At 37.8% G+C, this 27,991-nt stretch overlaps 3 protein-coding genes across 6 annotated transcripts; 1 reads left to right on the top strand and 2 right to left on the bottom strand.

The window, feature by feature from the left end:
- Nucleotides 1–2,067: 2,067 nt before the first annotated feature.
- LOC124169851 (cytochrome c oxidase subunit 6B2) lies at nucleotides 2,068–4,175 on the bottom strand. Of its 2 annotated transcripts, none has more exons than XM_046548649.1 (3): nucleotides 4,085–4,175; nucleotides 2,844–2,936; nucleotides 2,068–2,659 (listed from the first exon to the last, which is right to left on the bottom strand). In XM_046548649.1, exons 2-3 carry the CDS (start codon nucleotides 2,915–2,917, stop codon nucleotides 2,491–2,493), a joined length of 243 nt encoding a protein of 80 aa, XP_046404605.1. In that variant the 5' UTR covers nucleotides 2,918–2,936; nucleotides 4,085–4,175; the 3' UTR covers nucleotides 2,068–2,490. The 2 variants fall into 2 exon arrangements, with proteins under 2 accessions (XP_046404605.1, XP_046404604.1); XM_046548648.1 differs by lacking the exon at nucleotides 4,085–4,175 and adding an exon at nucleotides 3,250–3,451.
- On the top strand, nucleotides 3,612–8,776 carry LOC124169849. Of its 3 annotated transcripts, XR_006867255.1 has the most exons (4): nucleotides 3,612–3,834; nucleotides 4,362–4,468; nucleotides 4,551–4,669; nucleotides 8,340–8,776. XR_006867255.1 is itself a non-coding variant. In XM_046548645.1 (3 exons), exons 1-3 carry the CDS (start codon nucleotides 4,274–4,276, stop codon nucleotides 8,455–8,457), a joined length of 432 nt encoding a protein of 143 aa, XP_046404601.1. In that variant the 5' UTR covers nucleotides 4,184–4,273; the 3' UTR covers nucleotides 8,458–8,776. The 3 variants fall into 3 exon arrangements, 2 of the variants coding, with proteins under 2 accessions (XP_046404601.1, XP_046404600.1); XM_046548645.1 differs by lacking the exon at nucleotides 3,612–3,834 and having other exon boundaries at nucleotides 4,184–4,468; XM_046548644.1 differs by lacking the exon at nucleotides 3,612–3,834 and having other exon boundaries at nucleotides 4,184–4,468; nucleotides 4,539–4,669.
- LOC124169845 (mitotic spindle assembly checkpoint protein MAD1) lies at nucleotides 8,555–27,991 on the bottom strand. The gene is made up of 12 exons (XM_046548638.1): nucleotides 27,577–27,991; nucleotides 27,231–27,397; nucleotides 26,577–26,744; nucleotides 22,327–22,524; nucleotides 21,613–21,743; nucleotides 20,908–21,219; nucleotides 17,993–18,137; nucleotides 16,300–16,530; nucleotides 15,656–15,912; nucleotides 12,029–12,279; nucleotides 11,670–11,860; nucleotides 8,555–8,977 (listed from the first exon to the last, which is right to left on the bottom strand). Exons 1-12 carry the CDS (start codon nucleotides 27,785–27,787, stop codon nucleotides 8,825–8,827), a joined length of 2,415 nt encoding a protein of 804 aa, XP_046404594.1. The 5' UTR covers nucleotides 27,788–27,991; the 3' UTR covers nucleotides 8,555–8,824.

Raw genomic sequence — 27,991 nt, 5'->3', positions numbered from 1 at the left:
ATTTGATAACGTGGAATGGTATTCAATAACTAGAATTCTGCAAGAAACCTGAGTGCTCTACAATGATCGTAGAATTGTTCACCGTTTGTATAAAAACCAAGTATCTGAGGTCAAAAGTGGACCCAACTGTGCAGAAGCAAGAATGAGAAATGGGGCAGACAAAGGTGGGCACTACTCCCATAATTTTTAATGTTTACAACAAGAAAGCCATCAATGAAATCAAGAAGGCTTTGGGTATCAATATCCACGGAGAAAAAATTAGTATGCAGCAATTTGCTGACGACATGGCACTCATAGCCGAGACAGAGAAGGATTTGAAGAAGACTGAAAAATATGGAAAGGACAATGGCCAGATATCAGCTCAAAATCAACAAAAAGAAGACTAAGATATTAGTATGCAGCAAAAGAGAGGAGGCTAGGACAAATATTAAGCAAGGAAAGCATAAGCTTGAAGAGATGAAAGACTTCTCTTACCTGGAGAGCTGATTTGCCAACGATGGACCAAAAAAGAAAGAAATAGTCAGTAGAATAGCACAGGGGAAGAGGGCTTTCCACAAAAAGATGAATCTTCTTACACCTGAGAATACAAGCATAAAAGTAAGGAAACAATACATCAGATGCTACATATGGAGCATGTTTCTCTATGGAAGTGAGGCTTGGACGCTGACAGCAGCAAAGAAGTCACAAGTGGAAGCATTCCAAATGTGGTGCAACCGAAGAATGATGAAGATAAAATGGATCAACCGTGTAAGTAACAAGGAAGTGCTAAGAGGAGTTAGAGAAAAGAGAAATCTTCTAAAATCTGTAAGCAGAAGACGGGACAACTTAGTTCGCCACATTATGAGACATGATGGCCTCATGAAAACAATCGTAGCAGTACAGGTGGAAGGGAAGAAGGGCAAGGGATGGCCCCAAATGAGTTACATAGGACAGGTTATAAAGGATGTAAAAGAGAAAAAATACGTAGCTATGAAAAGGCTAGCGGATAGGAGAGCTGCATCAAACTCATATCAGGATTTTTTACTAATGATGATGATTTTTAATCTGTTTAAAATTTCCTTACATCTAGCAAAGTGAACCTCAGTAAAATTGCCATGGGAAATAAAGAATGTAGATAGCATAATGGCCTGGAAAGCAGTAGACCTTTGGTTTGATTCCCAGTCCTGGTGAAATTTTTCTCATGGCAATCAATGTATGCATCGCCACTGAGCAAGTGGAAGTCTTGAAATATACCTCATAAACGGGTATTAGGTCAGAACCAAAAACGTCAGCTACCTTTATAATTTCTTAAAATGGGGTAAGCCTGAGAAAAGATCCTTCAAACTGTAGTTCTTCTGTCTCTACAGGGAAGTGATCCACTGAAGCCTTCACAAATGAGAGGAGCTACAACAAAAAATCCAGATGTCTTGGCTCTAAGCTTTCCTTTTGAGATATCAAGTCTAGAAGACTATGAAGTTTGGCCCTTATCAGGACAACTTGACTAACCAAGCAAGGTATTAAACTTTCAAAAACCATGTGATCCATGGCTTGTGAATGTGCACACCAGAAAATAAGAAGCTTCAAAATGAATGGAAAGAAGTTATCAAGACTTTATCCCTGTGTAGCAGCCACATCATCATATCACTGGACAAATAATGCCCAGCAACCAAAACAGAGGAAGATTTGTAGGCTGGAGAATGAGAATAAGGTGGCAAAATGGACAACACCTTATATCTCAACAACTCATTGATCAGTATGAAATTCAATTTTGACAACTTGACATTCACCCTTTAATGGAAAGTCTCTATTTCCACAACGTTGGTAAATAAGAGGGCATTAACAAAACAGGAAACCCAAGCAGACTTCAATGATGCAATGCAACTGAAGGGTACTAGATTGCAGAGCAAGTGCCATTAAGATAACACGTCCAGATTTTTCTGATTCATTTCCCAGCATTTTATTACTTTCCAGATATAACAATTCAGTCCCAATTCCTGAAAAGTGGCACCTTCTAAATCAAATCTCATTCATGGTTCTAATAAGATGAAAGTAAAATTGATGGTGGGCCATAAAAATTGATATTCAATGTGGTTTTAAACATTATATTTACTTACAGTTCAAATTACATTAATGTTCAACTAGCCAAAACTATGCATTTCTTGCAAACAGTTTTAGCATTTTGGGTCTCTGACCCCGGAGATGTTATGAGACCAGTAACATTTTAAAAAAACTACAGCCCTCTTTCCCTTATCTGGCATGGAAAAGTGCTCTATTGCAATTCCTTGGTGGCACATGATCAACAGACTGATATAATGATTATCTACATCAACGAAACAATACAAATATTCAATTTAAATTAGACCAAACAGATGGAGTAACCACTAAGACACAAACCAGTTTTGTCTTTGATCCAAAGAGTGATTGTAGTAGAGTGCCTAAAAAGATTTGCAAGGACATGTCTGGGCACTATGGCAGATTAAGGGCAGGAAGATTAAATCACAAGGCAAAAATTTAAATTCTTCCAGGGAAACGGCCTTCCTCTATTTGCGTATCCCACTTCTCAACCCAAGCCGCTGGGCACATAGTTCGGTAGACTTTCTTGAAGTAGTTGCATGGTTCATAACCCTCTCCTTTCAGCTTGCTGCATCGGTGAAAGTCAACATAACTCTGGTAACAATACCTGCAGTTAATGGCAATAATTAGGCTCAACTACTATCAATTCTTAAAATAGGAGATAAATATGAGTTAAATTTAAGAAGCATAAGAAGAGATGACTAATAACAGCCTCTTCATAAAACAACTTATTCACGATAAACTTTAAAATACAAAATTTATTCAATCTTAATTGAACCTCACTGACTTGCCTGGTTTGGTTTTGATTGGGAAACCTAGGGTCAAATGGAGCTGTTTCCAGTTTAATTTGATTTTGGCCTTGCATATTTCCTCCTCCGGCAACACTAGAGAAATTAAAACAATATAATGCACCATGAAAAGAATCATTTTCATAATGATGGTAATGGACTAGGATGACCCCCAGCAGTGAAAGGTTAGGTAAAACATCACTCTAACCGCAAGGAGAATTAAATTCTTGAAACATTTGAAATTTTTGTCATAGCAAATTCTTAGCTCTAAGCTCGTTAAATTTGGTAAATCTATGAGGCAGTGGTACAAAAAAATCATTAATAGACAGCATGTATGCGTAAGGAATCATGAGGTCATATTCTGAAGGAATTGCACCCGAAATTAATCCTTAAGTAAAATTTACAATACCGACAAAATTTTTCTGAGTCGAAGGGGCATCTCGATGGATCTGGGTTCTGGCAAGCATCTTTATATTCCTTATCACCATTTTCATCCTCCGTCTTATCATAATCCATTTCGCCTTTGATAAATTACAAACAACCTTCAAAATTTAAAATTGGGTATGGCGAAAATATACGAGATATATTGATTGATCAAGGAAGTACTTCTAGTGAGACACATCAGGTTAACAATAAGATGTAAAACAATTTGGTATGGAAAGCATGCATCCGTCACCAGGGAAATAAACATAGATAAGGTTACTAGGTTACCATTTCATCCTATACCTACAACCGTTTAAGAAATTGGTCTACGATCATATTGATTATTACCAAGCAAGAATAAGATCCTGACGTCTACTCCTGATTTAATGGAGATTGTAAATTTTATCCATTTAAACTCCAACCGGTTTAAGCTGATTTTCACGGGAATACTTCAATTTGAAGAACTAAAAGAAGGAAAAATCGGGGATGTGTCGTCGAGTACAACCCAGCAGTAATAAGCAATAATTCTGTCTGATTCCCTCCTGAAAGCAACACACATCATCACCTATTGGTAATTTATTATATCTTTTCACGACTGATACAATCATCCTCGCAGACACATTTTCTACCGATTAAGGACACATATGCCTTTACGGCAAGAAAGGCGGCAGACATTTTCATGGTTAAGATAATTGAACTTGCACTAATCACTAATACTTCTTGGTGAGCGTCTTCGCCTATCAAATGAAAGCAGAATTGCTCAAGATAATTCAGACCTGATTTTCCTAGATATTAATTAGCTAAAACTATTTTCAACTTACACAATCTGGTTAATATGGCGAATCACCTCTTATCCTTCCCAAGAAGAGCTGTAGCGCAAGAGCACCTTCGCCAACTCCTCTGTGAAAAACAAAGGCCCTTCGAAAAGCATATTGCGCGGTGCAGTCGCATTTACGAAATGGGATTGGAATATGATTTGAGTTCATGTTTTTGAGGACATTTCGGAGAAAATGTTGGCGTCGTGGTTCCAAAACGTGCCTTTCTCCAATATAATCCAAAATTTCTCTCCTTTTTATGTCTTTTCCATCGCGATATCAGTCTTGGCGGTGTTTTTGACATGGTATTTCACGAAAAGTAAACAGCCCCTTCACTCTAGATATGAGTACGAAGAATTACGCCATGAACTACCTTCGAAAGATGACAAGGTAGTGTTAATCCCGCCGTGCACTGCTTACTCTATTTAGTTCTTATTTAGTTTTCAACTACTGATTTTAGAATCTTTTCCAGGGTTTGATCCACGACAAAGAATTCCATGTCATGTCGAAAGTGAAGCGGGCTAAGCAAAAAGCGATTGAAAAAATCTTGACAGAGCAGCTATCAGAGGAACAACGTCAGCATGAGAAAGAGTAATTTAATTCTTAATTATGCTTTAAGTTTGACGTGGATCGTTATCCACCTCTCCGTACTCGAGTGAATGACGGCGGAAGCTCATGAGTATGCATGCAAATTTCTTATTTTCACCTTGTATCCGAATTAAGCTTCGACTTTTTTAGACTGAAAATCACAACCTTGGTTCACCCTAAAATTAATCAATAAGGTTTAATTTCAAAATTTTGACTATTGAAATTAGTGAGGATTATTGCCAGTCTTTTTAGTTCCTCTTAAGAATGATCTTCGTCTGTAACTGATTGGTGTATTGATGTTTAATTTACTCCTTTCATTTGCATGGTAGTGATGAATTCTTGCATAAAGATATCTCTTTGTTATCCTATACTGTATCCACCAGCGTACTATCTTTTCTCCTGATTACCAAGATGTCCAGGAATGGTAGTTATCTATATCATTGCTCTTCTTTTGTCAACTGTATGCTCTTGTTGATTTTATTTAGATACTTGTGGGCTTCTTCAAGCTTATCTCATTCGTGTCCCCTCACCATATGACAGTATTGTCAGCATAAAACAGCCTCATTGTGGGTTTGTGGATGCTATCCTTTAAGGCTTTTATTTCAAAATAATCCATATAAATATCTGCTATTGTGGGAGAAATTGGTGACGCCATTGGTACCCCTTGTATTTGTTAGAAATAATTCTATTTTCAATTGAAGTAGGTTGTTTCGAGAGGCATATCTACTAGGGAGGCTATATTCTTTGCTGAAATTATCCCTGAGTATACTAGTGGCTTCTTTTGCTGGAATCCTGGTAAAAAGTGGCACCAGTCAAAACTAACTGTACAATAAGTCTGTCAGTCTTATATCTTGAATTTGACTTAGTAGAGTTTATGTAGTAGCGTGCCATTTCCTCCTCTGGTTGATGGAGAGGGGTGAGATATTTCACTAATTTACTGGCCAGAGAACCTGCATGGACAGCACAAACCCCTTTATCTATGTTAGAGTTAAACATTACAAAACAAGAATTTTCAAGGATGCCCTGGAGATTACAAAAGACATTAAAACAATTTTCACGGAGATAATGAAGAGGAGATCAATGATGCGTGTCTTCCTCGACCTGAGGAAGTCTTCAGGACAGGCGACGAAGCTGTCGTCACTTAAGTCAACCGATGCGACATATAACTGGAAGGTGGACTCTGGAACTCAAGGGATACTACACTTACCTATAAATCTGCTCGTTGGAAACCTTTTTGCTGGGGCTTATGTTCACACAGGCCCGTCGCGAGGGCGGGGCAACCAGGGCATTTTGCCCTGGGCGCAGCAAGTTGGGGGCGCACCGTGTTCGCCGGCTAAAAATTTTTTAAAATTTTGACTAACTACGTTATCCGCTGTTCGGCGCTCTCAGCTCTCTTCAACACAATGAAAGAGCTCCGAGGCTCCTTCACGTCGCAAAACGCAGACACACATAACATCGGCTCGTGACTTACGCGGTCGGCAAGTTTTTTACTGAAATTTTTAAATATCCTTGTACGTTTTACTTTCATAATCAATAAAATATCTTTATTATGAAAAAAAATTTTCAATTAATTTTCAAATCTCCCGATTGCAGGTATATCAATGTTATGGGGGGGGAGGGGCACGATCCCAGTTTGCCCCGGGCGCCAGATCAGCTAGCGACGGGCCTGTGTTCACATGTCGTTTTTGGTCTATATATGTTTAACGATCAATGTTATGGAGTGGGGTATAAGATGACCTTGTGCATGGTGTACGGAAATTATTTTTTCCATTATTTGCTGCTTAGCATCTTCAGCGTCTTGCTTCAATTTTGAGTCGACAGACATTATGGGGGAGAGGATTGAATGGTTTGCGTCGTAACTTCATGAAATTGTCTCATATTAGAATGAAAAAACTGTAAATTTCACATTAATTTTATTAACACGACCAGTTTCATCGCTGCGCGACATCATCAGGTGCTGATGATGTCGCGCATAGACCTGATGATGTCGCACAGCGATGAAACTGGTCGTGTTAATAAAATTAATGTGAAATTTACAAAGTTTTTTCATTCTAATATGGGGGAGAGGGACCATCACTATACCTGCTTTTTTCCTCTACCTAAAAATCCTGCCATATGACCATGAATTCCAAGTTTCCCTCTTCTCTGGGTACTATTCTTCCCTATACCATTTTTCCGAACTGACGGCGGCTGGGTGGAAAATAGAATCTAGCCAATGAGAAGCGCTGCCCCTTCCACCTCTCCGTTCCCCTCCATCCCCTTCCCATTTCCCCTCCATCCGGCCAATCGGCGTTGCCAGCCGTGGGAATAACGGTACTTTTGGGGGCGGCAGAACGAGCGCTGTACGATCTCGTGAGATTCGGCTTGGCAACGCTGCTAGCTGGAGAGCGATGTGCACTGCATGGAGGTCGGAGAGAGACTGCGGGCTCTTCCACACTTTCTCCTGTCGCTCTCCTGTGATTGGCTAGAAGAGTGGGTGGGTTTCGAGCGCGCTCAAGGTCAGCCGCTGTCAGTTCAGAAAAATGGTATAGTGATGCTGGGTGGCCTGCTAGTGGGCAGTAAATTAGCACATGGTTGTCATTTGATAATTATGAAAACGTAATTGACACCACCAAAACGCTGGAGGTTCATGAAAGTTAAAATTTCATGATTTGGAAAGTCATGAAAGATGAGATAAATCTGGAAAAGCCATATCTGCTGTGAAAATCAAACTTTGATATTTACGTAGTGATGAGTGTTGAAATTCATTTCTATATCATGATTTTAGTTAATTGCATTAGAGGTTAATACTTATTTGCCTCCACTCAATTAAGTAATATCTCCAGTAATGATTCATATTTATCAAAATTGGGGATGGGTTGGACCTACTCTTTTCCTCATTTGGGATCGTTTGCTGGCGGACTACTGGCTCCTAATCTACAGTTGCCACAGGAAAAGTCTGATGACAGCTTCAATGGTAGAGAAAGGGTGTGGGGGCGTCATTGCCAGGTATCTTGTCAAACCAAAGGTACAGCCGCCAATAACTCATTAAGAGACTAAAGAGTTATGTGGCCGTTCGTGATGGGCAGGGACATGAGGTGGTGAATAGGCATAAGTATTGGCCCCAGGATTCACAAGGTCCCACTCCACCCTTTCCATTTTGAAGCTGTAATGGTGCATATTTCGCTGTGGTGACTTCAGTCATTTTCATTGCTTGTCTTTCAAATCTTTTCCTGATCTTCCCTATGGAATTATTAAAATTTCTGAATGCATAAACTAAGTTATCTCACAACTCATTTGTTTAATAGTATAAAATATTGAATGTATATTATGCTCAATAAAACCTTTCAAACTGAGTTTTGTGCAAGTTAATTTCATTCCAATTCTTTTTTACTTACATTTCATTCTGGTTCTGGGGTTATGATCTGGTGAAACAAAGGAATGTAGAACCAAGCCAACACATTGATTGTTAAAAACATGTAATCAGACTGTTTACAAAATTGTGAAACTAGTGTGGAGAGCCTGAAAAAGACATGGAATTTCAGCTTGATATGCAAACAGCCACACTGAATGTGATTACAATAATTCAGGAATTGGCATTAAGTCAGAATATAGACTTAGTAGGATATTTTTAAAAAGTAAACCATTGAACAATTTATGTTGAAAAATAATTTCCATTATTCTTTTATTTCAGAATAGAAAAGAAGCAACTGTCACAAATATTTCAACTATTGCAAGAACAAGAGGAAAAGTTTCAGATAAACAGTCAAGAAGAATTACATGAACAGTTGAAGTTATACAAAAATCAGTGATAATTATGCATTTATTTACACAAACAATAATTCAAGCACATCAGTTCATGATTAATCATTATTCCCACGTTTGCATTTAATATTTTTTGTACAAGTATCCATACATTTATTGGAAAGCTGTAAGGCATAATAACCTGGCAGTCGGTCCATTTTGTATTTAAAAAATTATCCATGGTCAAGTCATCCATACCAATATTACATTACCATACAGCACTATGCCACTTGTTCACTTGATTTATAGGTATTTGCCTATATTTTTTTCATTTGATTAAGATGTAAAAAACGGATATTCTTTTAAATATACATATTTTGTTATATACTATTTCATTTCATTCTTCCTTCCACGAAGTTCACACTTCTCAAACACTTAACTCATAGTCTGTCGGTTGAATAAATCCAGTGTAACAGCTGACAAAAATGCAGGGAAAGAATGCTGTCGCATCAAGTGTATTCTTATCAGATCCTCAAGAGTAGCAGAAAATGGGGTCTCCAAGAGAGATGGCAGTCCAGAAGAAGAAATCTGGAAAGTAACAATGCCAGGGCCTAAATTGCAATGAACAAAAAATATTATACATGTAAAATTAAGCTGTGTTTACATGATGCATATACCTGTGTAAGTACATGGTTGAACCATTGCTAGGATGGATGCACAAAATTAAAATAGAAGCTATTTCCTGGACATAGATTCATGCATTTACCCAATTTGGAGCATTAACGTGGTGCAATTTGATGATGACAGTGTTTATGCATTACGTGCAGAAAAACTCCAGTAAACATGTCTTTAAACCTCTCCATGTGGCATGCTAATTGACATCTTGGAGTGTGTCCGCTGGTGATGGCGTTACATACATTGGAGTGTCACAATTTTTTTTAAACATTGGTAATTAAGTCACAGGATAAAACAACTTTTGCCACAGAGAAAAGGTTAAAATATCACATTTAATTGGTAAAAAAAACTTGAATTTAGGGCAAATTCTTTAACCTTCCGTCAGGCACAATATTGGAACTTCAGGCGCAATGTGCCTGACAGGCACAGATGTGAAAAAACATTATTAACTCCTAGCATGGCTCAGTGGTATTACCTTTAAAGTTTAAAGTACCATTATTGATGTAGTTGAACACTTGCATGATGTCTTTCGTGCTATTTATTGACCCCTTAGCATGCTGTCATACCACCCTGGTCCGGTCCAGCAAGGTGAGACTTAGCGTGCTTTTTAGGCTATTAAGTATTATTATAAGTAATGTATTTTAGCTTGTGAATAATATAGGACTAGTGTTTCTTATTTTACTGTCTTATTTATCTAATAATGCTTTCATTTTGTTTTATTGTGCCATTATTTTGCTTAATTATGCTGAATAATTCGCCATTGATCTGTCGGCAAAAATGCGAAAAGTGAAGGGTTGCATAGAGCGTGTCAAAACAAATGGCGTGGAGAAATAAAAAAAAACTTGTGCCATGCCTGTCAGATCCATTGGACCCAACGGAAGGTTAAGTCAGAGTATTAAAGTCCTAAATTATGCACCTTGAGCGATGATATAAAAAAAAAGAACATCCTTTAAGTACCTATTTCCCTGTAAATATGATAAGTACAATTCAATTTATTTAAGAAACGATATCTTGTGTGATGTTAGGCACCATGTGGTGGAATTTCTCAATAAAAGTAAAATTGGACATTGCAATATTTCCACCAAGTTTTATTTTGACACTACACGTTTTGTTGCTACAAACAACATTATACACTTGCAACATTACACTAGTAATTTTTTTATAGCAACGAAACACATAGTGTCAAAATAAAACTCGGTAGAAACATTGTAATTTTCAATTTTACTTATAAGAAACAATAATCCATCTTTAAAAGTTTCACCCCTATCCTCTGGTATAATAAAAGCATTTAATCATTGTCTCACATGAAATATTATGTTAAATAATATTGCAATGTAAAATCAGTTCTTAGAATGTGAAAATTTCTTTTCTGCACATTATTAAAATTTAATCAAGAAATTAAAAAAATGGTTTTAAATGACAATTTAAAAGAGAAATTCCAGGGTCTGCAAAGCCCATAACTGTTTCCAGAGCCATTGCTTAACAGCATCTAAGAGTGGTATGCAATGACAGATACATATTCATTGACAGATTCCACTCCCCAGTAAATATTAGCAGACAATACCACTAACATACTGAACAACCAGTCAATTCCATTGGTAATACCATGAATTTCAAGACCTAGTAGGCCCATATTCTTAGTTGACCCTACATATCTGTTCCTACATAATAAGAGCCCTAATATGCGTTTCTCAGTCGACCCTACATTAGTCAAGTTCCCTGAGATGACGTAGGTCATGATGTAGATGATGGCGCCGCGCCAATTTTCCATTCTGGTTGTGTAATGGGACCAAACTATGAAACTAATAAAAGATGCCCAATAATTTTCGGTCATAGGGCAACGGCTCAAGGTAAATAAACAATCAGTGTCGTCCGCCAGGTTGTGTCAATATATTAATTTTTGCAGCAAATACTCTCATATCAAGCCAAAAGTAGAACCTTATTGTCTTCAAATTATGTACTTCAAAAGCTGTCTGTACAAGATAGTGATAAGTACAGGGCAAAAATGATCATTGACGTGGGAACTTATGTTGCATCATTAAGGCTCAAGTTCTTCATTCGCTTTTACCTGCTGTAGTTAAGTTTATTATATGGTGAATATCGGCATGAAAATACATTTTCTATGGTTATACATAAAGGAATTATTGGTTTTAAAAGCATAACAAGTGCCAAACGTGAAAAATATCAATATATATTCACAGAAACAAGGTGCATGTATACTGCTTTACTGACTTTAGTCAATTAATTATATATTTCACTTGATGGGTATAATGTAGTATTATCACCTTTCTGCTGTGATTCTGTACATTTTAAAATGGTTCATGTGAGCTCGTCTCCCTTAATATACATAACAACATAAATTCTTTAATCGAAGCGATCAGCAGACGAAATTTGGCCGCCATGTTTTTGTATGGTGTAGGGCTGGTTCAGGTACCCTACATCAAGTAGGGCCCATATAGTGCCAAAAACGGCCATATGTACGGCTTGATGTGGCATATGTAAGGCAAGATCGATTTATGTACGGGCTGATGACGTATCCAGGGTCGACTGAGAATACAGCCCTTAGGCAACAATTTCAGCTAAATATCCATAATTTTCTACTAACCTCAAACAGGAGATGATCTTCTGGTGACTCTGCATACATAGAATACAGACTCCATCGACCAACACCAATGAGTTTTAATTTGTAACCAAAAAGGCAATAGCAAGCATCACGGAAATCTTTTATTTTCATCTTGAATGCCTCTTTAAGTCTCTCAGGAAGTAATTTTGCCTGCCTTAATTGCTCTCGCAATTCTATTAAAAAAAAAAAGGGTTAAAAAAATTATTATCACTCTTTGCATCTAACAGGATATATTCTACTCATGATTACAAGAACTTCCACAGAGCCTTAATAGTATTTAAGCTAGTTGCATTCAGAGGAAGGAAGATATTTACTGAAGTAGAAAGATCCAGATTCCTCACCTTCAATTTCTTTGGACCCTTGTGCCTGTATCCTTGCTTCCACCACTTTTGTAACTTCCAAGGCACTGGAGTCATCACATGGTAGTAAGTCACCATCCATTGCTATGGTACTAGATCCCTGAGCTCGCTCTTTCAGCAACTGCTGCTTTTCCTCCAAAACCTTCACTCTTTCTCTTAACCTCTCACATTCAGACTTGTAGGCCTCAAGCTCATCGACATATTTCTCTGACGCCAATGCAGCAGGATTCATTCTAAATAAACAAATAAGAAACAATTTTAGGTTAGTCAACCGCCATAAGGCGACTAAGAAAACAGGATTTTTACTTTAAATTGTAAGACTAAGATGAAACCTTTAGAGCATAATATCCTGGATACTACAGACCAGAATATAATAGCTGATGAAAAAAATCCATGGGTTTAATATATGTAATCTCATCAGGATATCTGTATTAGGTCTTCCAACGAGATCAATGTTTCGATGCTATAGTAGGACATCAAAACACTGGTCACAATGTAGGACCCAGTGGAAATCCAAAGAAGAATCAATTCAACTGGCACGTCATGAAAGCAATTGTGACCTGCATCTATATCAAGTCTTTGCTCATTCTGTGAAAATGCAACTTGCACAACACCTGCATACAACTTAACAACACTTATTGGCAAGAGGAATCAAAGTAACTGACACCTGGTGGCCAATTTCAGAAATGAGACAGAGGTGATCGGCCTGTTTGTTTACTAATGCTACAGCCTCGCGGTGAGCGAAACGGGTGTGTTTTCACCAATTTTGTGAAGTGAATACTGATTTATATCTCAGTTGTGAATAATGGATGAAGTAATTTTCTCCACATCTGACGTTTTGGAGTTCAATAGAGACTTCAAGAGGTCCTTCGTTGAGGGGTATGAAGTGGGATGCTGTAATCACATATTGGAAGTTGTCATGGCTGAAGCACTGGAGTATTTGGTTCTTGTAATGGACTTTTTCATACAAACAAGCGTTATTTATGGTACGTCACACGAGATACATGCTTTTCAGAAGAAAATCGGCACTTCTTTTACCGCTTTCATGTGTAATGTTTGACGATTTTATCAACAATAGATCATTATTAAAATCATCAAACAATATGATAGGCTCCTCCTCACATATGCCATCCGTCCTCAATAAACTAATATCTTTTGTTTTAAGGTTGTGAACAGTGATCCCACCTATATCACTTAAGGGAATTCGAAGTCGGCGTGATCGAGAGTGGAATTCCCCTTGCATTTGCGTTTTGACTACTATGTGGAGTCACTAGACTCTAACCGGCTAGCGAAGATCGATGGGGAAGTGGCACGTCGGGTCCCAGGAGGGTCTCCGTGCCTCGGCCCCAGTCGGCAATATCGAATTTTGGCCATTTGGGCAAAGCGACTCAAGAAATCCTTTAACCGAACAAAGTGCGCAGGCCTTCCGCAGGCAATTCGCTCCGCATCATTTTTGGAAGAGCAGGGCCTAATTATTGAATGAGAAAGAGACAGATGTTTTAAGGACTGACCCGGTTTTGACGGGCCCCCGGGTGGAAGATAAAAGGTGATCATAGGGGGGATCGCCCAGGAAAAAGTTTGCGCGAGTTTGGGAAAAATTATGTCTCAAGCAGACTAAGACCCGGCGATTGGTGGGTAGTCGCCCAGGAATATTCATATCATTCTCAGTTGTTGCGATTCGAGTTAATTACCCAACCTTAACTTTCCTGGCTTATTGGATAGCTGAAAATTCATTGATAGTTATTGCAAGTTTGATCATCCTTCCTTCCGTCTGCATCTCCTCCTCTGACAACTCCATATTTACGCAAACATTTTTTAAGTAAGCATTAAATAATACATTGACGTTGTCATGCTTTCATATATTTCTCTACGACCCGTTCTAATTTTTTTCTTAAATGAGCTAGCTAACTCTTGCCCATTCTCAAGACGTGCTCCCACTTCTTTCTCAAATTAGGGGTTTTGGAGAATCTATGTAGAGAGATAGCTTTTGTCTCACACTGATTGGTGCAATTATAAATGCCGCACATTTTGTTGCTCATGAACTTCTCCTTCTATGTTTTTCATCATACATAATGCTATTGATATTCGGTTAAACGGTATAGTGCTGGCTGGCTATCGCTTCACACGAACAAACGTACTAAGGCAACCGATCACCTATATTCGGCTATGACACCTAATTTAGTGCTGCCACCTGGATTCCCTTCCAGATGCTAATAATGAATTTGCCATTTTCAAGGTCCCAACAAATTTGTCCAGACTGTGGCTGAAGTAATTGATGAAGAATAGACCTGAATCTACTAGGAAAGCAATCATACAACCTAATTAGAAACATGGTGATTGAAAATGATACAATGATACCCGTGATAGTTGATGGCAATTAATAAAAATTGTTCATCATCACTAATGGAAAGTTATTTGCAGTAACATATTCAAAGTGGGATTACCACCAATTAGAGGATTTGATAATTACTGATAAGTTCATGGTAGCAGTAGCGAAAATGACAAGGAAGTTGCAACACGTGCACTTTAAAAAATATGTAGGGAAAAATTAGCTGATAGGAGAACTGAGTGGAGAGCTGCGTCAAACCAATTCTAGGATTGTTGACCAGTGATGATGATGATGATGATGTAGGGAAAAAATTGGTGTACAAATCATATTTTAAAAATTTTGACCCATTAACTCTTCCATTTACATATGACTCATTCAAGATTAATTTCATGACTAATATATTTTCTCAGTTTACGAATTAAGAACTTCAAATGCTTTAAATCATTTTTATAATGTCTTTAACTGTAAATTTTATGAATTTGATTGAGTTTTTCTCATTACTTGACCCTTTACCCTACAATACATCATTTCCACAGATGCCAATGCATATTAACCCTTAACCAGTGACGTGAAATATTTGTTACACTCCCAGTGACCGCAATAAATCAAAAATTCATAAAATGTTGCAACGCCATTGTTATTGTTTTGTTTAATTTTTGTTTGAATGCTTAACTATTCTTAAACTTATATTAAAATTTTTACACTCCCAATACAAACCAATTTGTCATTAAAAATTGTGATTTGAAGCAGGCTCAAAAAACTGATGCCCAAAACACTTGAGTTATAATTATTCTATTTATGCATGAATATGTCGCCAGATTAAAAAAAGCCTTAAATGTTAAAGTTGGAAGGCTGAGTAGTAAGTAGCTATGAAATTTATCCAGCTTATTCCTTTCTTGATGCTTTCTTATGCTAGTGACGTACGGTCTCACAGACCGCTAATCGAATTGAAATTGAAATTTATAAAATTTAATAAAAGGAACATTAATTTAAGAGTGGGATGTCCTTGTTATGCAAAAATATGAAGCTAACGAGAATTATAGATATTTTGAAATATTAATTTTGAAAATATTCTTAGTTTTAGAAACGCAGCGGTCTCTCAGACCGCACGTCACCGGTTAAGGGTTAATTATTATAAAAACTTGTAGAAGTATTGCCTACATCTAAGTAACCAATCTATTCACCTGAAATACTGTTAATCCGGAATGTGTCTGGTCCCAAGAATTCCAGATTATCGATCTTCTAATGTATAATGAAATTTTAGATTTAATCTCACTCACTTGAAATGCACCACTTTAGTACCCTTTGGATTAAAGTCTCCTTTAAGGGCTCTGTGCTCCAATTCTCCCTCTAATTGATCCACATGCGCACTGAGTCTTTCAGCTTCTTTCCGAGCCTCTTCCTTCTCCTTCCATAGCACCTCTAACTCTTTCTCCAACTTTGCTTTTTCGTCATCAACTGCTTCCTTTATCTTTCTCAGCATATCCTCTTCAGAATACTTCCCAGTAACCATAACAGAATTTGCTTCCTCTATAGCCTGAAATTAACGAAGTAATAGCAATTAAATTGGGGAACAATTCCTTTAAGGTATTGTAAGCTGATTTAAAGCATAAATATTTAAATGCTTCACATAATGGATACACATATTTGTATGCATCCCAATATAGACTCGCTATTTTAAATACATTTCATAATTGTTGTAGGAGTGCCCACATAAGGCAATCTGAGGCATTTAAGGAGAATATACTATTAAAAACCACACACTCATCTTATGCTCTTGCCCTGTCTTCCCAGAGCCTCACCCAACTTTACGGTTAACAGCATGAAATAACAAGGACAGGAATATGAAATACCACGTTTTTTCAGGGCATTGATTACCCCACTAGTATTGGTACATATAGGTATATTAATTTTATTCACTTGCTTTTCTTTTCTTTTTCTCTTCTATCAACTCAGCTTCCAATGTTTCCATATTCTTCTGATATTTTTCAATAATAAGTTCAAGCTCTTCTACTCTGGTTGCTTTATTGACACCCACTGGTCCACCAGGCCGCCTTTGTTGACTTCCTCCACCAAGAGCAGCATTAAATGCTCCAGCTGACAATGTCATATCTTGCTCCATGGAGTCTAATAACTGTCTGTAGTTGTCTCTTTCCTTGAAAAAGTGGACGTATACATAGATGTTAAATTTGGATATCAAAGCTAGATTATCCCACACTCCTGGTTATCCGGGCCAATGTTGGGGAGGGGTGGCACAAATAATCAGAAAACACGGATAACCCAAAATTTCACTTTAATTCCTTGTAATGTTCATAATTTACCTAACACAAACAATATACATATTATTATTTATGCAGTTATTATTTTATTTTAGAGTGCTTCCCAGACTCGTTGAGAGTTTTCTTTGGCAGTTTGCGATCTTTTTATCGGCAATAACATGGTTGTACTCATATTATTAATGCTCCATGTAAGGCCTGGTTTGGAAAACCACACATCTGCGGCTTTTTGATCACGGATACAGAAAAGTGGTTTGCACGAATGCTTCAAAACCACTGCTCGACGCCGGAAACTACACTGTCCGGAACCACGCCACGTAGTTGCCTCTCGCACCAGTTGCCTGGGTTGCAACTGCTGCGGGATGTATAACTGTGATCACAGAGTGCGGCCGCTCATTGCGAGGCTTGGAAAACAGGAACACGGTGCTCCCGTGAATGATGCTAGAGCGTGATCGCTTCCGTTTTACGAAGGGGATTCTAACGGAAATAATAGGCCCGATGTATCCTAGCATTAATGCAGTAATTCCAATGATTTAGTGTCCGATTTTATTTTTTTTATAATGATCGCGGAAAATATTGAGCGACAGCAGAAATCATACACGGGTAATCCACAACCCGGATAAACCACGGCTGGATAATTGTGAGTCTGATGAACACACAAAAAGGGCATAACACGTTACAAAAACATATTACTCGAATAAATCATGAGAAAATTAAAGCCTAGAATTATCTTTCATAATGACTATAGCTATGGGAAAACCTTAGTTTTATGTAACTCTACTAAATGAAACAAGACTACCATAAACAACTCTTCAGATCCTAAGCATTTTACATTGGGTAAAGCAGGTAAATGCCGTTTTCAAAGACATTGTATGAAACCTACACACAATTACAAAAAAAAGAAATAAAGATTGCTTGGATCGAAAAATCATGAGAGGATACAGTCAAAAAACTTGGTTAAGCAAGTATGTACTAGAAGACACCACTATCTTATTCTTGAGAACTTCTCAATCATTGTTAGTAGCAATTATTCACTTTCTCACAGGGCTTCAAGACCAGGACTATGAAAACAGTGACCCCCACTCCCAATAGAACTTATATATGCTTAGATGCATCATGTAATTATATCATGAAAGAATTAGAATCATAGTCCTTATTTTAAGTAGTCTGGGTCAAAGAAGTTAAACATGGTATTCTCCTGTATTTAGATGGCTGCTAAGGTAAACTATAAAGTTGGTTATGGAGATTTATTTCCCTCAGTCACTTGGTAATGTGATATTAATAGTGCAATAGTACCTACTTAACTTCTACTTATAACATACAGAGAATACGACCATTTACCTGAGATACAAGTTTAATTTTCCTCCTTGCAACTTCTAACATTGATGCAACTTCAGCTTTTTCATTCGTTAATGTCTTTATTTGTGCTTTTAATGATTCGGAGCCAGATGCCACAGTGGTTTTGTAAGCCTGAAGCTCTTTTATCCTGAAAAAGGTTTGATAAATTTATAATAAAAACGCAAATTTTCACAATCTAAATTACAATTTCACACTTTTAAATTATGAAAAAAAAGTGTTGGCAGTAAATAAAAAATTACAACTTGAAAATCAGTCAATGAAGTGAATACTGAGACCAAATTCAAGGATTAAAAAAAAAAATTTGGCTAACTCTAGCAAAATAGAGGCAATAGAAAATATACTTAAATATTTATGTATGTACAATTTTTTTTTTGATAAATGACCAAGTGGGAACAAGGTACTGCAGAAGTCTGTAATAACAAAGTGTGGACAATAAAGTAGCCTCTTTCATACAAACAACATCATTAAGAAGCACTTCTTGCTACAAACTAAATTTGTGGTACAGACGAAAGGGGATTGTTAACATATAGTAGAGGAAACAATATTAGAAATTTTATGATATAGTATTTCTTGGAGTTTAGGTCATTTATAAAATAAGTTTCAGCCAACGTTTCGATTTATTTTTTAAATCATCTTCAGGGCTATGTAAGAAAAAATTATTCTGTAATTATTCTTCCCTGTATTTTATATTGTTCACACTTTGTCTTACATAGCCCTGAAGATGATTTAAAAAATAAATCGAAACGTTGGCTGAAACTTATTTTATAAATGACCTAAATTCCAAGAAATACTATATTATATGTTAAACAAGGTCAAGAAAAGGAAAGAAAAAGAAAATAAATATTAATTAGAAATTTTTTGATGTTATGAAACAACAAATCTCACTCACAGTCACAACAGCATCGAACAAAAATATTATTATGAAGTTTGATGCAAAAACAATGCACACACGATGTAAAACATCCACAGTACTACAAATCCGAAAGCTTTGCTTTGCCATAGAATTTTAGAATTACCAGGCAAACATTGGATGTTTCTAGACTTGGACGAAGGTGTCTAATCAATGCCAGAGGGAACTGAAACTGTGACAGGCAGTAAGGGGGAGCAGCAGAGAGTGATTGTCATAGGGTGTGTTCGGGGAGCTCGCTATCGCACTATCAGCGCTACACGCTTAGATTGCCATTCGGGGAGGCTTTTGGCGCTCGTTACTATGAAGCTCCCCGAACGCGAAAGGCGCGTACTTTAAGCTCATTGCTACCCGAACGTAAACAGCGCAAATTAAAAAATGGCAGACGCAGTAATACATATAAACGATGTGTTTGTATTTGTAAACAACGACATGACAACGAGCATTCGGGGAGCCAGTTAGCGCATATTGGTGCTGATAGCATCTTGTGCCTCACCTCTCTGGCGATAGCATTCAAAGCACGTAGTAATGACGTCGGCCCTACCAAATGATGGCGTCATGACCTCGCTCACAGCGCTGTGAGCGAGCTCCCTGAATGGCAATAGCGCACTATCAGCGCTATTTGCGAGCTCCCCGAACGCACCCATAGAAGCTCATTAACCTCCTCGCCACGGTTACCGTCTAACCTCCCAAAATATAGTCTTGTAAGGGTCCATGCTGACTAGCACTCCTACACTCAGAATCTCTGAAGCAAGTAGACACCTAATGCATCACCTGCCTCCCATTCCCTGCACCAGGTGATGCCAAGCTGGGAACCAAAATTTAGCAGCGACATGAGTGAGGTACACATCCCTTGCCAATGGGGCCAGAGACGATGGGCTGTACGGCTGAGGGACTAGATTCTTTGGAAGGAATCACGCCTTGAATAAACATGCAGTGTGAAAAGGAGGTAAGTGTGAACGATTCCTAAAGTCCCTTGCATTCCCTCAGTGCTATCCGGCAAAACCTTCAGTTACTTACTGTCTGTGATTTTGCCATCCTTATCACTTGCAGTTGCTGTTACGAAGTAGCTGAACGATATTTCCCCTTGGTGAATGTGATCATGTAGATCCCCTGACTCTCACTGTGATCAATAAGACCTTCACGAGAACAATTGAAAACCCACCAGGGGTCTATCTGGGGCCTATGAGTTTTGTAGCAACGACAGTCTACTGCAGTGACTATCATTACAGACAGTGATTACTTCTTGTGATGGTTGGTTCCTACAGATAAGGATAAAAATTATCAATTCCCTATTAATACCCCTTGTAGTAGCATTAGGGTTGGTTGTTTCCACTTTGCACTCCTATTTTTAAATTATTATTTCAAAAAACTAAAAATGTGAAACAATTTGCTATCTGAGTCAGACAACTTGAGTTTTTCTTAATAAATTTGAGTCGTCATTAGAAAAGGCAATGAAACCCAATCTGGTGCACAACCAAGTAGTGACACCATCCTGAACGATTGCTATTATGTAGAGTCCAGCTATAAAAAAGAAGAGATTAGGAGCACTGAGAACGAATGAGACCACCTAGATAAAGAGAAGTATGCTTTGACTTTATTGAAAAAAAAAACAGGAGAATAAAAAAAGTCCTGCAGCAGTTGTCACACGTCAGCATGGATAATCATTGTCAACTTCATTCATGATTCTACAGGACAAAATAAATAAGACACATAAAATAATTCACTGATACCTGAAAAGGAAGCGAGTGAAAAAAGGGTAATTAATAAAAAAGGAAGACTTGAATAAAGGATAAAAGGATGTCTATAATGTAGGATTAAATATTAATGCTACATTATACATAATTAAGATAAAATGCCACGGAGCCTCATATGAAGATCGCATACCCAGTAAAAAATGTCTCTGCTATGATACAGAAAAGGAAGTCCTGAGGAAAAAAGTAAGTCAAATATGCAGGTATGCAACACTAGGCTTATGATCTGGACATACTTGGACTGAGCCTCAAGTAGTTCTGAAGTAAGTTCTGCCTCCTTCATTTGCATAGCAGATAAGGCCTTTCTAGCTGAAACAAGGCTGAACTCAGATGCCTCTCTTACAGCTTGGTCACTGCTTTCTGGTACCACTCCTGTTGCATTGCACATCAACTCAGCTATAGTCTGCCATTCCTTGAGTTTGTAAGCAAGTTCATTTTTGGCAGCTTCTAACTCAGCAGAGTCTTTCAGCAAACTTTCCAAGCTACTGACTTTTTCCTGTAGGGTATTGTTGAATTCCTCCAGTAGTAACTTGTCTTGTAATGCATCCCTGAAAGTATTATTCATCAAAATTACAATCATGATTTTGGGAAGCAAATTTATTAAAACTATGGAATGAATAAAGATTTACTCATAAGAAGAAAAACATCACCAAAGAGTTATTTTTAGCTGAATATCAATCATTCTGTGTGTATCACCAGTTTAATCTGAAAACCTACATATGCTTAACAAAATAAGAGTAACAGTTTACGAAGTAATTTTAAAGTTAAGAAACCAGTACTAAGCTTCCACATTTGTTACAGCAGTTCAGGAGTAATAAATAAGGCTTTATTGATAATAATAACACTAATTGACTAAGGAATAATACCCTGTGAACATATTATATTAACATGACGTGTATTGTGTCTTAACATGATGATGAATTTAAAATAAATCAACATACCTCAATGACTTCACTTCCAATTTAGCTTTCTTTAGTTCCTTTTCCAGCTCAGCTTCTTTTATAACCCATGCCGCAGTAGACCTCACTTGCTTCAGAGATTCTGAAAGCAAGTCTCTTTCTTGAGTTAACTCCTAAAATAAAAACACCAGAATACAGAGAAAGAAGTTGCATAAATTTATGTGATAGTATTGCCTAGAAATTTCACATTCCCTAACTTTTCAGAAGAGTACCCACCCTTTAGAGACTTAACTTACGTAATAGCTATTGGGTGATAGCATTCTACTAATTTTTTATCTATCTTGTGAAAAAAATATTGAGTGAATTATCAAGTTTCATAGAACATTTTTACAACAACATAAAGGATAGAATTAGATATTTATGAATAAACTGCAGTAGGCGTATCAAGAATTGGACTTTTTCAGGACTAAGAATCAGTATCAAGAATGAATGAATGAAGACATTGACTCGACTCTACTCTTGTTAAATAATTTCTTCCAAAAAACCAAAGCTGCATACCACACACTTCCTAGCATGGCTTTCCCTTTTGCAAACATCAGGAAGACAAACCAAACAATGACTTCACAATGAGGGTTGACTCTCTTATCAAAAGCATAAACTATAACAAATGCAATGCATCAAATTTATAACATTTACCTTCAGACAGTGAAGGCAACACACTAAACCTATGACCAAAGAGAAAATACACAAACTCACCTGAACCTTTCTTTCAGCATTTATTGCTCTTGCTTCAAAATCCTTTTGAGCAAATAAAGCATCACGCATTTTCTTACGAAAGGTGTAATCCATTTTGGCATGTTTCATTTTCTCTTCTTCAAGCTCCTGAGCTCCTTTGGCCATATCAGCTTTGAGAGACGACATCTGCTGAGTAAGGGCATTCCTTGCTTCTTCTGCCTAAAATATTACTGTCTTGTTAATATAGGCAGCAAAATACACACATTCTCAAACTGTATAAATACACGTGGTATAACCTAGTATTTACAGAGGGATCTAAATTTCTTAACTTTGTAAATACACTAGTGAGTTCACACAGGGGAGGTTTCCCAAATTTGTTACAGAATGTTATGTATTACTATTGTATTGGTTGTCATTGGCAAGATATGATTAGTCACCAAACAGGCAGGTGATTAGCCTAAAAAAATATCACCCCTCTTGTTGTTTATGACAATAGGGCCAATAGACAGGGTTTCTTTTTTGCTTCTAAATATGTGCTGTATACCGTGAAAGGGGAAGAAGGTGGAAGGAGGGAGTGGTTGACCCTCTAGATTCTATTTTCTATAATTCTTGGCTGCTATGACACCATATTATTTTTCTTCTACTAACTATTCTAATGACTCTGTGAATTTTTTTAGTATACCCCCCCCCCAGAAATTCCTCCGAACTTATCCGCAGAACTTCTCCTGCTAAGGACTTTTCGCGCAAAGGATTTTTGCGCAAAGGCCCTTCGACTCAAAGGCTCGGAGACTCTAAGTCTCGGAAACTCTTGTCTCCGAAATTCTGCCTCCAAACCAGCCATACCTGGAGAGCAAGTCTTATATAGGTAGTGCAGCGGAGGAATACCTACTCCTTGGCAATCAAGGGGAAATGGGTGCTGAGGCCCAAGTATGCAGTTTGGAGTGAGAAGTATTACCATAGTCCTATCACAACTCTCTCTCCCTCCAACACCTCACCCCACTATGTCTCTCCCCTCCATGAATTCCAATGAATCTCCCAGTGATGTCTCCAACCCAGAAGATTGAGGGGAAATTTCCGGCCTGCACGCTGTTCCCCCTCCTTCCCCGGCCGGGATGATGCTTGGCGGAGCTGCGAGTCAACAGGGGCGATTTTTTGGGGCAGATTCGCAGCTGATTGAACATCGCCCTTTTTACCTCTCCTCTCCTTGGCAAAATCCCTCCCCTCCACCCTGACTCGTCTCGGAGTACGCTAGTTCTCTTTTGCTTGGGCGCTCGTGGTAGACGGATGCCGTGACTGACATGGGAGATTTTAGCAAAATTATACAGCTTGTACTTAAGTTTGGTAATGTTTCCTATGGGATCATTTAGTTATCATTGTTGTTTTCTGTAATAATTCTGATTTTGAATACTTCTTCTTCAAATAGATATTGATTGAAAATAACTCGTAAATTTTTTTGACAATTGTTTCTTGTGTGCTGATTTCTTGTTTGTGGAGTCTTTCCCTGAACCACCTTGTGACCGACGATTGGAGTTCCCCATGTCTGGGGCTTACGTGCACAATCTTCAAGATTTAACGACATAGACCCACAACTCTTGGGGGAGGTCTCCCCCTGACCAAAGCTGCATCTCTTGAGGTGCCATAACTGTCAAAACACCTTTGCAATGGTCACTTCAAGCACAAAACCAGATACAGGGTTGGATTAAACAGCAGTAAGACGGAATTAATTAATTTTTTTTTTAACAGAACAAATCAGTACAGGTACGAATCAGTAAATAGTCCACAAAATAGCACATATGTGCTTTGACACAACTCATATGACACGTTTCCCACAATGTGTACACTTTCTGGAGCTCGCTTTCCAGGAGTTCCTTCAGAGATATCGTCACGTCCCCAGGGAGGTCTCTTACAGAGCTTTATTAGTTTCCCTTGAGGTTTTGCTAGAGCTGAGAGTAGATGAAGAAGCCTGGTGGTGCCAGATGGACCATAGGAGGGGTTACGTAGCAAGATAACCATGTGCTTGGCTAGAAAATCCCTCACCCGTAGCGTGGTGTGGCACGGTGCATGTCGTTCCAATAATTGCAGATTGTTGGCTGCAAGTGGAGGGAATTTCCATAGACTGTCAAGCTCGTATGCGTAAAAACTGGCTTTCACAATCTGTCCAGGGGTTATGAACTTCCAGCGAACCACACCTCCACCATCAAAAAAAGATGATGGGTATGGATTTGACCCTCAACTTGCTCGTCCTGGCTTTATTCTCACACAGGGACTTGTTAGTCTACCCCGCCGTCCCAGAACAGCTTATACCACTCGAACAATGCTGAGCAGCTCATGACATCCCCCTTGTAGGGATACTTAATCAATAAGAGGTAACCGCACTTCATAACAGAGGTTCTCAGAAATCAACATGCTTGCTCACTGCATGCATGCAACTCTCTGCTTGTTCACAGGTGACTAAAAAAAATACAGGATTCTACAGAAGGCTTTCTTCAGAAGGATTCATGCTTCTACTACATTTTAATCCTACCCTTTATGCAATGACAGGAAGAACGCAAGGGGCCAATGAGTGAGACAGGGTTTTGTCACTTATAGAAGTATATTTCCAATTTTTTCAGTGTCTCCCTTTATGTATGGTAGATAGGCTTCCCTTTGTCCACTGATTTTTTCCTGTTGATGAATAATCAGTCACTTTATTGTTTCTTTTTTCACCCTTGTTCTTTTCTAGTATTTTCTTGAATTTTAAGAAGATAACTATATCCATTGAACCCATTTTTTTGCTGGAATTACCTCTAATTTTTACCTTTGAGAAAGTTGTTTTGGTTGGTTGTTGTGCATGACCAGTGGGAGGAAGTGTTGACGTCTTCATTGATTTGGACTTGATGATGACTTAGGGATATTGTGTAGGTACTTATGAGTTGTTGTCGGCTTCACGAAGACAGTGTCTTGTTGTCCTAATTTCCCACAAGGATGGAAGTTTTCCTTCTTCCTACATCTCAATAGGGTGGTTTCCTATTATTTTTTTATTGCTTTAATCGAAAGATTATTACTCCTGGAGTACGTATTTCACGCTTTTAGATTTTTAAATGACAATATCTATCTTTCGCGATTAAATGAAAAGTGAAAATTTTCAAGCGCGCGAAAACGCGACGCTTAAGTATGAATGCCGGGAAATATCTCCGTACGTCGTATTTCTGGTTCCCCCTCCCGCCCGGTGAGGTGACCTTGAGGCGAGGCTTAGTGCTGATACGTCGCAGGATGCTAGCGGATAGCTGAGTACCTTGCTGGATGGTAGCGCTTGCCTTAAAAAAGGTTTATTAATACCTTATCAAACGAAGAAAACTTTCCGAACTTAGCCAGTTTTAATAGGTGATTATTAAGACATGTTTCCCTGAGCTCTGTGCCTCATGCATGCATTGGTAACCTCAGATGATGTATAACTCCTATCCTCTCGTGTAGAAACTAGGTCCCTGTGACGTCATGCGGAGTGGAATCACATGGGCGCCAATCTGGCCTTTTTCAAATGAGGATAAAATTTGACCCTTGCCATTCGTCTAAACCGGTATTTCAAAAACCAAATAATTTGTGTATTATGAATACACTAATGGTGGGTAACGAATCGCAATCAATGCCTTTAGTTTTCTTTGATGAAGGAAACTTCCCTATTATGAACTTGATGTAACACCACTTAAAATGTACAAATTATAATACTGTGTATTTTACTTTAAAAATAATGATATTATCATGGGAGCTCTAAATTATTAAAAAAACCGAATCCAAAACATCAACCTCTTCACAACCTCCTCCAGTCAGATATAGCTCCCATATAGTTGCAAATAAAAATACCTGCCTCACTAGATTCCCTTGAGAGAGCGACGACTATCGGTCAGAACAATTTGGGGCAAACTAAACATTCACGCGACGAAATCCCAAAAATTGTTTAATTACCACTCTGGTCAAAACATACATTGAATTATAAATATGCAGAGTTCCCATTTTCAATGAAATATATATCATTGCTCAACGAACATCACTATGGTACATGTTCAAATTTTGCCCAAACTTTTGTTCAAACTTTACTCAAATATATACTGACCACAAAAAAGGAATAGGGTCGAATGTATGAAAAAATCATAGGCTTACTGGGAGACCAATGCATGTATCCTTCAACATGCAAAGGAATTCTCCCATTTAAAAACACCCTGACTAGCATAATTAAAGAATTTGAATACCTTCCACTTCATATTTATCATTTATACAAATGTGAAAATACTAACTTCTTTCAAAGCATCCTTTAATTTGAAGATTTCCCCTTGAGCACTGATGTATTTTGACTCTGCAAGAGATTTCTCTGATTCACATTTTCTCACAGCTTCTTGCATTTCTTCTTCTTTCTCAGATAAACCTTGTTTCAACCTTTCTGTGAGATATTTCAACTGCTTCAGCTGAAATTAAACGCAAAATAATTTCCTTATCACACTCTCAGGCATATCACCACAAAAACTGAGCAGATGATAATATCAATCAAAAGGGATTGCGACAAACTATTACCAATGATAGATGGTATCCAAGGTATGTATGATAATGGCATAATGTGGTTTCACTTAACATGCATTAAGTAATTTAATCACAGACAAAAATTGTTTCGGAAGAAAGCAGGATATATCGTGTAGTAATTTAAGTATAATTCAAATTCACGGGCAATAGAAGTTACTATAGATTTCTGGCTTCCGACTTCACTTCCGCAGATGTTATATACAGAAACTCCTTTGCCTTACAGGCCCATCACAACTTCAAAATTTGAATGAGTACAACTACATAAAAATAAATATTATAGGTTACAATGACAGCTAAATGTGAATTTCCTGGTACAAACGTACATGAGTGTATTCTTCGAACAATTAACGAATTATAATTTGCAGTATTTGTACCTCAGCTCGGTCCGACATCCTTTCATTCTCGAGTCTCTGTATTTCCTTAGCTGCTACCACTTCTGACTCCACTCTCATTTCACCTTGGCTGCGAAGACGACTCTCCAATTGCGAAATTTCCATTTTGTAATTTGTAATTTGCTCTTTCATACGAAAAAATTCCCAATCTGTGAGAAGATTCAGTTTTCAAATTACAGAAACTCAAAACAAACCGTCACAAACCAATGAATACAGAATACCTATAGCCGTCGAAGGAAATCATTGACAGGAAATGGTATCTCAATAAAAATCCACATGTGTAACGAGCGAATCTTGACCGAGACAGGATTAGTAAACAAAAATGTACCTGAAATCCGTTGTGGAGAAGGCGATCGTTTCTTCTCCTTCGACGGAATATCAAAAGATTCTGTAGCTTTCCGCTTACTTGGCTCCGGAGTGCCTTTTCCCTCAAAAGCTTTGGAACTTCGGGCATCGTGGAGAATAGGATTGCGAATATTGGCATCAAATTCATTCAAAAATTTAAGAACTGCTTTTCCGCTGGGGGTTTCGAGAGACATTTTTATCACAGACGATTACGATCATTGATAAAATAACTAAAGGGCAGGTAATTATTTCTAAATACAGTACGCTTACAAAAAATAACTACATAACATAAGCCATGCCCCAGATTTTCACTACTAAATTTGACAAATTTGAACCAACGGACGATAAATCATAATCCAAACATGTGACGACGCCAGGCCGTGATTTTGAGCAGGAGA

This window comes from Ischnura elegans, chromosome 12 (assembly GCF_921293095.1).
Source record: "Ischnura elegans chromosome 12, ioIscEleg1.1, whole genome shotgun sequence".
Classification (NCBI taxonomy): Eukaryota; Metazoa; Arthropoda; class Insecta; order Odonata; family Coenagrionidae; genus Ischnura; species Ischnura elegans.
Note: the sequence above shows the minus strand (reverse complement) of the source record. Positions and strands in the feature narration are given on the sequence as shown.

Bases quoted from the DNA above. Each gene is read 5' to 3' on its own strand.
- LOC124169849 (XM_046548644.1), top strand. From the start codon at position 4,274: ATGTTGGCGTCGTGGTTCCAAAACGTGCCTTTCTCCAATATAATCCAA. The intron at 4,469-4,538 runs GTAGTGTTAATC...TACTGATTTTAG, and splicing joins TACCTTCGAAAGATGACAAG to AATCTTTTCCAGGGTTTGAT. The intron at 4,670-8,339 runs GTAATTTAATTC...CTTTTATTTCAG, and splicing joins CAACGTCAGCATGAGAAAGA to AATAGAAAAGAAGCAACTGT.
- LOC124169845 (XM_046548638.1), bottom strand. From the start codon at position 27,787: ATGTCTCTCGAAACCCCCAGCGGAAAAGCAGTTCTTAAATTTTTGAAT. The intron at 22,525-26,576 runs GTTAGTATTTTC...GTAATATTTTAG, and splicing joins TAAAGGATGCTTTGAAAGAA to GCAGAAGAAGCAAGGAATGC. The intron at 8,978-11,669 runs GTTAGTAGAAAA...GTTACTTTCCAG, and splicing joins AAGATCATCTCCTGTTTGAG to ATTTCTTCTTCTGGACTGCC.
- LOC124169851 (XM_046548648.1), bottom strand. From the start codon at position 3,356: ATGGATTATGATAAGACGGAGGATGAAAATGGTGATAAGGAATATAAA. The intron at 2,937-3,249 runs GTATTGTAAATT...TAATTTCTCTAG, and splicing joins GACTCAGAAAAATTTTGTCG to TGTTGCCGGAGGAGGAAATA. The intron at 2,660-2,843 runs GCAAGTCAGTGA...CATTAACTGCAG, and splicing joins CCCAATCAAAACCAAACCAG to GTATTGTTACCAGAGTTATG.